Source organism: Hippoglossus stenolepis, chromosome 9 (genome assembly GCF_022539355.2).
Source record: "Hippoglossus stenolepis isolate QCI-W04-F060 chromosome 9, HSTE1.2, whole genome shotgun sequence".
In the NCBI taxonomy this organism is placed as follows: domain Eukaryota; kingdom Metazoa; phylum Chordata; class Actinopteri; order Pleuronectiformes; family Pleuronectidae; genus Hippoglossus; species Hippoglossus stenolepis.
In genome coordinates this window covers 21879550-21890588 of record NC_061491.1, presented here as the reverse complement: position 1 = coordinate 21890588, position 11039 = coordinate 21879550, and the positions used below count along the sequence as shown (strand labels likewise).

General features: G+C 43.1%; 1 protein-coding gene across 1 annotated transcript; it reads left to right on the top strand.

The window, feature by feature from the left end:
• The first annotated feature begins 450 nt into the window (after positions 1 to 450).
• On the top strand, positions 451 to 2184 carry cldn5a (claudin 5a). The gene has a single exon (XM_035165082.2). It carries the CDS (start codon positions 719 to 721, stop codon positions 1364 to 1366), a length of 648 nt encoding a protein of 215 aa, XP_035020973.1. The 5' UTR covers positions 451 to 718; the 3' UTR covers positions 1367 to 2184.
• The last annotated feature ends 8855 nt before the right edge of the window (positions 2185 to 11039 follow it).

Sequence of the window (11039 nt, the reverse complement as noted above, 5' to 3'; positions counted from 1 at the left end):
GAGGAAAATGAATGCATCTACTTTATTTATGATTATGATTATGATTCTTCTTCTTCTTCTTCTTCTTCTTCTTCTTCTTCTTCTTCTTCTTCTTCTTCTTCTATTATTATTATTCTTATTTCTGACATTGTGTGTGAGCCAATTAAGAGCCTCATACATTTAACGCAATGGGTGTGAAATGGCCATTCTCGGCGCAGACAAGTGCCATTAAACTCCATGTCTGAAAAATCCATAACAACCGCCCTGATTCACCATACCACTGCATTTCAGCGACATACCATCAAACACCCCCCGCGTGCCTCGTCCCCCTCTCCTCTGCTATAACTGTTCAAACGCACAATGCGCTCTGGACCGCTTTATTCAGCCTCACCACTTGCCTGCGTTTCAATTGGTCCCGTGAGGATGCGGCGACATGTGATTGGAGGAAAGTTTCTCTTCCAGTCCACACACCCCCCCCTACCCCGCAGATATTCGTGATTCGGTGCCACTGTGGTTCCAGTTGTTTTCACATCCCCTCACTAACAAAGAGACGCAGAGCTGCAGCCTCTTAAGTCTCCGAGCACAGGGATGAACATCTGACGCTTGATTGTACATCGAGGCGAGAACGAAGGGAAGAGATACAGAGCAGAAACACACTTGGCTTTCAAGAAGAAGATCAATTAGGGGAGAGTTTGGAGTTTTTAAGTTTTTTAAAAGACTTAAACGTTAAAGTGCGAAAATGGTGTCTGCCGGACTGGAGATCGTGGGACTGTCGCTGTGCGTAGTTGGCTCGCTCCTGGTGATGGTGGCGTGCGGACTGCCCATGTGGAAGGTGACGGCTTTCATCGAGGCCAACATCGTGGTGGCTCAGACAATGTGGGACGGCTTGTGGATGTCGTGTGTGGTGCAGAGCACGGGCCAGATGCAGTGCAAGGTGCACGACTCCGTCCTCGCCCTCAGCCACGACCTGCAGGCGGCCAGAGCGCTCACCATCATCTCCTCGGTGATGGGCGTGCTGGGGCTCATGGTGACGATCGCCGGGGCGCAGTGCACCAACTGCATTCGCACCGAGTACGTCAAAGCCCGTGTGGTGAACGCCGGAGGGGTCATCTACATCCTCAGTGGCCTGTTTGTGCTGGTGCCTCTCTGCTGGCTGGCGAACAGCATCATATCGGACTTTTACAATCCGCAGGTGCCCGCATCCAAGAAGAGGGAGATCGGCGCTGCGCTGTACATCGGCTGGGCGGCCACAGCGATGCTGCTGATCGGGGGGACGCTGCTGTGCTGCTCCTGTCCTTCCAGCGGGAACTCGGGATACTCGGTAAAATACGCACAGACCAAGAGAGCCACTCCGAACGGGGACTATGACAAGAGGAACTACGTGTAGCTGTGTGGCTCGGGGCAGGCGGTGCGTAAAAGTGCGTAAAAGTGATCTGCAGCTTTTTTTTAAAAGACGTTATCTTTGCACCAGCATTTTTTTTAAATCAGAAATATGAACTTTGAAAAATCAATGGAAGCACCTCTGCTTTTTTTTTACGCTCGGACCGCAACTTCACACTTCCTTTTTGTATCTACAGGAGATTAAAGAAAAGACTATGAACCACAAGAGGTAGCTCACGACAAAAAGGAGTATCTGTGTTAGGTACCTGCTTTTGTATGTCTTCGAAATTATTAGTGTTTTGAATTGTTTACTGTTGTAACTAAAGTTTTTTTTTTTTCTTGAGGAACTCTTGCCATCAAGTATATTTACACTGTTCTCTTGCCCTGATGTGCGTCGTCAGCACAAACGTGTAGGCTACTGTAACTGAGAATAATTGCACTCTCACGCCGACATGTTGAGGACTCCAACAGAGTCCGACTGCAACAAAGAACGATGGAGAAAGGTTCATGCATGGAGAAGCCCTAATAAATCCCGGACAGGCGTTTTGTGTTGTCCAGAAGCTGATGGAGGTGACTTCGACGTTTGCAGTCTATTTTTGGACCTGTGGATTCCGGAAATTCTGGGAACCATATGGGCCACAACATGAAATGTTACAGTCCTTTATCGACCGCATTCAACCTGCTATGTCTCTTTTTCCACCTTTTGTCACTGCAGGAATAAACGTTTTCTGTTGGTTTGTTGACGTTTGATGTAATGATTCATTATTCATGTATGAAGATGCAATATCGTTTCATTTTTATTAAGATTAAACCCAATATATTGTCTGAAATCTGAAGTGTGTTCTTAAACAAATCAACCAGAGGGGTCTGCAGAGGCAGGCGAGCCACCGGCGGCTGTGCGTAACGCATACCGTTCCCACCGTGAATCCATAAACCCCCACGGCGGGAGAAAGTATTTTGGTTAGCCATAGAAATCCAGATGACAATGCCCATTCAGCGAGAGTGGGGCTCTGCTGTTCAGCTCACAATACTCCACAGCCCCCACCACCAGCCCTTTCAGACCACCCCCACCCTCCTCATCCGCAGTCAGTGAAAGGCGTCCAAATTAGAGCTATATGGAGAAGCTGCTGGAATCGTCTTCCCGCAAGTGACTCCATTTGGCGTCACCATCTCCCTCCATCAGGATGGACCCCATGTCTGCTGAGAGCCCACAGCATCACTGTGAGGCAACTAGTTTATCCACAGCTGCTTCAAGGCCACAATATGGAAACACTGGTGATGATGCTCTGCAGTTTTATAATAAAGATCTAACAGGGTTGTTTAATTGGTGGAAACAATAGAAAACTAAGGTTAACACAAGATATTTCAATCTGTGAGTAACAGCGCTCTTGTTTTAAACTGTGACTGGATTAACAAAGCTTATCCATACTTGTTTTGCTGGTGACTTAAGAATCTTAGCAGGTCATATGGCCTCTTAAAAGATGAAAATATGGCCACGCAGAAAATCTGCATACAGTCAGGGGAGTGTGGTCAGAATCTCAGCCAAGGCTGAAGTTATTCACCCGAGAATATTCTATACATTCACAACAAATAGCTCTGGACCTATACTTGCTATTGTTTAACATTTGACTTGAGCTGCTGCACATGGAACACGAAATTAAAATTCAAAGTATGATGTGAGACTCAGGCCTGTGACAAAATTAACTCAAGGTTCCACTCCCTTTTCTGGAGCTTTTAATCATATGTCATGGTCTTCATCAGTGACCATTTTTTCAGTTGCCATGGAGATGGATTTGTTCATCTTCATTTAGCTCTTATGATTGGATCCACTCCACCCTCAGGACTCTTTGGCATGTAGAAGCATGAAAGTTCACTCGTGTCTCAGACAACAGACAACAATTCCAACTCAAGGTCCACTTACATACGTTTATAACCATATGATTTATAGGTGATGGGTCTGAAGAAAACTTGAAAGTGTGGCTTGAGCCTAAATTGTTTGGTCAAAATATCATAATTTCAAACTACACATTTCCTATTTTCGAATTCAAGAATGATCTATTGATTATTCAATTAGTTGATCAACCAAAACATTAATCAGCAATAATTTTAACTATCAAGACATTTATCAAGAAGAAATGTTTTTTTTTGCTACTTCTATCGCTTAACTTACTTGGCTGTTATAAGATACATTACATGCTATATTCACCCAGTATGTTTGGCTGCTGTGCAGCTGAGAGATCGTGTATTTTAAACATAAGGCTGGTGAAATTCTGTACTACTGTTATTGTTAATAAATCCAATTTGAAGACCAAAACCAACCACATGTCAGACCATCTTTCAAAACTTTACGGGTTCCTCAACCTGTCTGTGGCCCTCAGCCTGAGGCCCAATCCTTCTGAAGACAATAATCTTTAAAAGATAGTCACAAATATAGAGATTCATTTTTTAAGTGGCTCTATGTTTTCTTAAAGCAGATGGGTGTGGTTTAGAAAAATTACCCAGACACGAGGAGGCTATAAAATATGTTTTGGGGACTATTTTCAGTAGAGGATAAATACACATTTAGTGATCTTAATACTGTATGTGGGACTGACTCATAACAAAAAATATAGTGATCACATTGATCATTATGAAGTAGCACGAACAGTGTGGTTCACCTGTGTGTTTTTAATACTTCTTGACCAACAATGGAATTCTATGGCACAGTGGAATAATCAGGTTTTAGCTACGCAGACAATATCTGTTTGCTCTCGATTGATAGATTTTCTGTCTTTCCATGAGATTTGCTGAAAATACGAAAAATATATAATTTCACGAGACTTCATTGTCTCACACTTGCTGCTCAGTTGTCTACAGTAGGCGTCTCCACGTTGGGCTTTCTATGGGTTTTTCTACACAAAGACTCTCCCTGGAAGGTCCAGTCTGGTCCGCCTCAGTGAGATGTTTTTGTTGGATTGTTAGTTCCACTCCTCTAGTCACCGCACAGAGGGTGACGAAGCGCCGGGTGTGTTTGTGTGGGGGTGTGTGTGAGCAAGGGGTTAAGTGAGTGTGTGTGTGAGTTTTGGGAGCGCGGGGTGGGGCGGAGGGGTGGGGTTGTGGGGGTGCACCTTTAAAAAGGCCCTCATTCCAATGAGGAGGGAGGCAAACAGGGCCAACGACGTCACTCAATGGGTGCTCGCCATGGTAACCAGCCAGGACCTGCTGTTGCCTGGTAACGAGACCCTATAATGTGGTGGTATGGATGAGCCCTAATAAAAGGGCTGGCCAGCAGACATTCCTGCCAGCATGGACACACACATACACACAACCTATGTACAGAAGTCTGGAGGGATTTACCTCAAGCCTGTAATGATCACTGCAAAAAGAGCTGTGACAGCAGAAACACGCCGGCTTCATTGTGTTTCGTTTTAAGAGCAAGTGTTAAGTGACGCTATAAATGTTGCCCACTGGGAACAAAAACTCCAAAGGAAGCATAAAACATGAATGCAAACAAATGGGTTGCTGATATCATCATTGTCTCCCATAGAAACAGGTGATGTAACACACAGAGACCCATTCTGACCTCTAAACTTGACCTCCCTGAGCCAGGCGGAGTGAGGGCCACATGGCTACGGTCACGTCAGACCTCAGCCAGGCTGTGCACTGATTTCAGATGTGTGCAGCTGCCTGTGAGGGTCATGCGTGTTTTGGGGGGGAAGGTCGGGCGGGGCTCAGCGAGTCGTTTCTCATGGCGTGAACTCTGAACTATGACGCTAGCCTCAGGTCAGACAAGACGAAAGGCTCTTCCCTTCACCGACCAGGCATGATCTCATCGAAGCAGAATCCCTTGCATTTGATATGGGTCACAACCCTCAACCCCCAAGATCGTCACACTCAAAAAGAACTGGTTGCACGGTCAGCTGATTTTAAGATATAATTTCATATGGCGTGGATACAAAGCAACCACAACAGTATTATATTTGCTCAAGTATTGTATTTAGCAGATTTTTCTGGTACTTGTACCTTACCTGAGCCAATTTAATGACATGTTGAGCTCGTACTTATATTTATCTGGAAGCTATAGTTACAGTCAATTTACAGATTAAGATTTAATCTTAAAATAAAAAGCATTGTAATACATTAAACAAGTAAGGAGAAAGAAAAATCTGACTTTTGATTCAACGATATAGTGATAATTAAATCGTCATAATTGTTACTTTGACATTTGTATTTATTATGTTGCTGCAGCAGTAAGATTACTTTAGAGGTGACCGAGAAATGGGACTGGCAAAACAGGTCATGTATCCAATAAATGTAATAACATATTTAGTATCATTCAAATTAGCTTCTCTACACAGTAATGCTTAATAATAACCATCCAATGATATGGGCTAATAGAAAAGTGATTATTACAAATTTCTCTATGGAATGAACACTTTAACTATGAGTAGCTACATTAACCTGTTGATACTTAACATAATGGAGGATAAAAATATTTCTTCAGGATGATTCATAAAACAAAGGAGACGTAATTAGTGTTTGTACTGACTCACTCAGATGTGCGACAGAGTCAGCAGGTGCATACATTCTGCAGACACCCCAGCTGGATAGCGTACTCACAGATAACTAAGCCAAGAGTCAGCAGGTGGTTAAGAGTGGAGGACAAATATGGCTTTGTATACAGAGCTAAAGACCCCGTGAGCCGTTTGTGTGTGAAACAATGTCCGAGCTCGAGTGGTTGGAGATGGAGATCAGAAAGAAAAACATGTTCTTTTCTCCTGTACGTCCGCAAGGTTTACGGCTTGGTGACTCGCGAGTTTTTGTTGCAGCCCAGTAGCACGACCAGGCATCCTGTGCAGCGGACAGCGGAACAGGAAACAGGAAGGAACATGGAGGGTGTGGAGGAGGAGGAGGAGGAGGAGGAGGAGGAGGGTGCAGTGTATGTGTCTCAGGAGATATTGGAGAGCCTGGTGGTTGGGTTAAATCACTCCCAAAAATATACACGCCTTCCAAGGTAGTTTATATGTCTGTGCACAACATTCACAAGCCTCTATAGTTGTCATTTGTTTAGTCACATTTATGGTTACGCTGGATTCAACACTTGCAAAAGATGACGTGCTTGCATTGCATTGGGGATTTAACCGTTAATGGTTCTTTCGTGGGTCAAAAAATGTTCTTCCTTCTGAAGCTAAATAAACCAATACAAAATAAATGGGACTCTCTGAAACGTGCACTCTCACAAAGCTGAAAACAGGGCTGTGTCTCTGAGCCCACAACAAGTCTACATTTTGGACTTTGGACACTTCTGCACACACAAATCCACATATGTTTTTTGAATTTAGCTCTCAGGCCGGCAAATTTAATGTCTTGGTTCAGTCTTGTCGCTCTTATGTCACGATTTTTGGCCTCAGCTGTTTCCACAAAAAAAAAAGCTCTCAAAACCCATTGTACTCCACCTGCTCTGCACTAAACAGCAGAAAGACAGTTAGCGACTACCCTGTAAAGTGAAGCACTGATCGATTAGAGCCTAATATTTCTCTCAGGAGCTGGAGGAGAACAAATCAGAGCTAAAAGAGAGTAAACGATGAATGATAATAATCTTCCAACACTGCTGGATGTGTAAATAACTTAATAAAATCCACCTAAAATGTTATTATAAATGATATTCACAATATTGCTTTTCAATGCAAGGTCACAAGTATTGAGAATCACACCTGAAACAAAACAGGGAGTTTTAACCTTAACCATAACCGGACATTGAAATATGTATTTAAAATAAGTGCTGCCAAAAATCCAATAAAACTTTCCCCAAAAACTGGCAATATTCGTGTATTGATATGTAATTTGAGATAAGATCGCCGCAGATTTACAGCAACAGATGAAGTGTTTTCGTTAAAGAGTGATTAACAGAGTGTCCAGTGACGGCTCTATCTCAAGATGTGAGAGTGGAGGAGGTGAAACTGGGAGTTTCAACTCCTCTCATGCCTGAGTGAGATCATGTATATCATCATATCATCATTATAAGTACTTGGACAATTGAAAACATGTATTGACTTGTACACACACACACGCACGCACGCACGTGCACACACACACACACACACACACACACACACACAGGTGAAGGCAGACCAGACAAAGTGGTGAGTGACGACCCTCTGCTGAGATGAGGCGGGGGCCTGGCAACATGAGGAATGTCTGGGTGGGATCAAGAGACATTTCTGATTTGGCATGGTGAGCAAAATGTATGCAATGCCAGTCTGTCTCTTCGACCGAGACGAAGAGACAAAAAACCCTTCTCTAACACGGAGGGTTGCAGCCGTAACCCACAGCAGCATTTACACAATCAGTTAAAGAGCTGTGATACAGGTGGTGCTGCTTTTAGCTTTGGCCTCGAGTTATTTTGACTCTCTTCTTAACATAGGATATAGCAATCAGTGTGTGAGTAAACAAACAGCCTGTCACACACACACACACACACGCACACACAATCAGGATTTTGAGGTGTATTGTTTCCACACTAATTGCATCTTGCAGGAAAAGTCTGCTTGTTGTTCTCAAGGCTGTTCGAGAACAAGCAATATATATATATATATCTGTTTCATTGTGCATGACACCCCAGTGTATTTCAAAGAATGAAAGTCCCAGTGCATGTTTCCCATTAAAGAGAGTCCTGCATGACTGAGCCACCTACCACAGAGGATGAAGGAAAAGACACATTCATTAATGTATTTAAGCCCAGCCTCCTCCAGTGTATGCAAACCCAAATGTCCTTTTGAAATACGTGAAACAATAAGCCATGGAAAACATGTTTACACACAGAATGCTTCATTTTAAATGTCTTTAACTCATCTGATGCCCGTCACTGATGGTTTATAAGACTAGAGTTAAACTTCAAGTTTCAGTCACATCAGTCCATTTCAAATCCATGCATCTTTTCCAGTAAATACTAATCTCTTTTGCTTGACAGCACTTTAAAACAATGGAAGAGGAGAGACTCATTCAGGGAATAACACCCCAAATGTGAGAGGCCGCGAGGGGTTGGAGATCACAGGGGTCAGGGGTCATTAAGGGCATCTGTAGGCTGACAGCAGATACCAAGCACAACAGAAAATAAAAAACGTGAGTGGGTGAGGGATTTTCTTGTTTGTGATGATTGTGGATTTTAGAGCAACTTATGTTTGTATGAGAATGATCATGTACTTTGCTTGTGTGTGTGTGTGTGTGTGTGTGTGTGTGTGTGTGTGTGTGTGTGTGTGTGTGTGTGTGTGTGTGTGTGTGTGTGTGTGTGTGTCTGCTTCGGTGTTTGTGTGATCATCCTTTCACAGCATGACGCGGACACAGGCAGCCGGCAGAAGCAGTCAACTGCGGTTCTTTGTCTCTGGCTGTTCAATATAACTAATCCTGTGTGGATTCCGAGATGATTAGAGACACAGAGGCAAGTCGGGGGAAAACAGTTGAAGAGGGAAGCCAAAAAAAAAGAGAGGGACATGACTGTTGAATTCAAGAGGGGATGTTGTCATCGTCACTGTGATTGTATAACAGCTTTCAAAACCTTAAGATAAATGTTCTTATAAATGTGCAGTATGTCAGTTCATGGGGAAACAACAATCACCATCCGTACAGAAAGTGGCATCAAGTGAAAAGTTGGAATCTCCAAATTCCCTACGATTCATCCTTACGATCGCAGACGGTTGTGGCTCAGGAGGTAGAGCGGGTCGTCCACTGACCAGAGGGTCATGGTTGGATTCCTAGCTCCTCCATCCTCATTGAATTTTTGTACTGTGGTTAAAACTAACAAAACGTGATTTTATGACCGAACGTTTTTTGTATATTGGCCAAAATTACTTGATTTTGGAAATGATCTCTCTCAGAAATTCAGTGCACCTTGTTAAATTTACCTGGCAGTTCCAATACTTTGAATTGGGTGGCTGATTATGTGAGTGAAAAGTTTTTGAATTCATCCTTAAACATAAAAAATAAAAACTTTTCAAGTATTTCGAATTTATAAAGACTACAGAACATATTAGATATGATTTTGCCACACTGAATCATAAAACTCATGTGATACTGTATCAGCCCTCCATCACCACCAACACCCCTCAAAACTCCACTCAGCAGCCGCCTGTGTTGAGGCAACATGACTTGTTTGAGTGTAAAGATTTCAAAAATGCTGCTCTGCACATCGGCTGTATGATCCTGCCATGGGGGCATGTTTCCCCTCAGTGCGTGTGTGTGTGTACATTCCTCAGATGCAGAGCACTGGAAAGGGCAGTGGCCCCACTTCACCAGAGGTGCAAGAGGGGGGATGGAGAGCAAAGAGATTGATGGCTGAGGGGAGAAGGCCGATTGATGGGCTGAACAGGTTGATCTGTCACTGGAACAGTAGCAAACAGAACGATGCTAACACCTGTATCCACTCACTGACCAGGGGAGTGTCAGCTGATTGAAAGCTACAGTTGGATCCTACGTCAAACTACAACCAACAGAGACAATACAAGTGTTAGTGTTGTTGTGGAAAACATCTTGTTAAGACTCCCTCAAACATGGAGTACAGAAGTTTAGCCTTGACACAAATCTCACTCCAATGTCCATTTCGTAGCTGTCACACTTTTGATCATCACTATTAGGATTTTGTCAAGTGATCTAATATTCAAATTTCCACCTTTGAATCTTTTATTTCACAGGTTTTCTGTTAAAATCTGATTTCATATGCGGAAAAAACATAAACTTGCTGAGTTCAACACCCTCAGAGGTTCTGATGCCACATCTCCACTGGGTCTGGTTTAGATGTTGTTGTCCTGCAGACAGTATGTCACAAATAATAAATACAGTACTCACCACTGCCCTTTGTGACGTCTGTGTCATCACCTCCACCTGGACCTCTCTTCCATTTTGACTATAAAGCTCAGAGAGTTTCTTAACAGCGACTAAATGTAACTTGTTGAGAGAGTTTCTCAGTTTCGGCCGTGCACTTTCTTTTGTCCACATCATTTATAGAGTCCTGTTGGTTGATTTATTTTTCATACTCTGTTCTGATGAAGCCATTCTGAGTCTTGGATAATGTCTATTTTTCCTCCGGTGGCGTTTCTGTTAGTCTCATGATATGTGTCAATTTTTCCATTTTTTACAGTTACTATCCTTGGTCCTTCCAGACCATCGCCCCCGCTCCCCAGAAACCACATTTAGCTTCAGAGAAAACGACCCATAAAGATTTAAAAGAGCTCAGAAAACATATTTTTAATAGCAACCATTTCATGACAACTGGACAATTATACAATTACAATCAAAGCTCCAAAACAGTTATTACAACGACTTTGCCATGAGAAGTAAATCATATTAAAACTTCCAAAAAACACGAGGACAGAAAGAGATTAAAGGGAATAACAGAGCTTTTTGTTCAGTATTCAGTCGCTCCGAGCATTACCTTTGGTTTAATCAGACATATCGTGAAGTATCACTCTGCTGCAATCTACAACAGAGATCTTTATCGATCAACTATCTTCAACAAGGTATCTTCATCTCACAGCAACAAGCACAGGAGAGACAACCGACCCAAAAGGAAGCAATTTAAATCAGGCTTCTCCAAATTGTGATGAACCAGAAGCTCCACCTGTTGATCACCAACGAACAGAAAATCAATCAGCTGAAGATTGAGAGGATAAATGGCCCTGAACAGTTTCTGGTGACCAGGGAGAAGC

Bases quoted from the DNA above. Each gene is read 5' to 3' on its own strand.
- cldn5a (XM_035165082.2), top strand. From the start codon at position 719: ATGGTGTCTGCCGGACTGGAGATCGTGGGACTGTCGCTGTGCGTAGTT.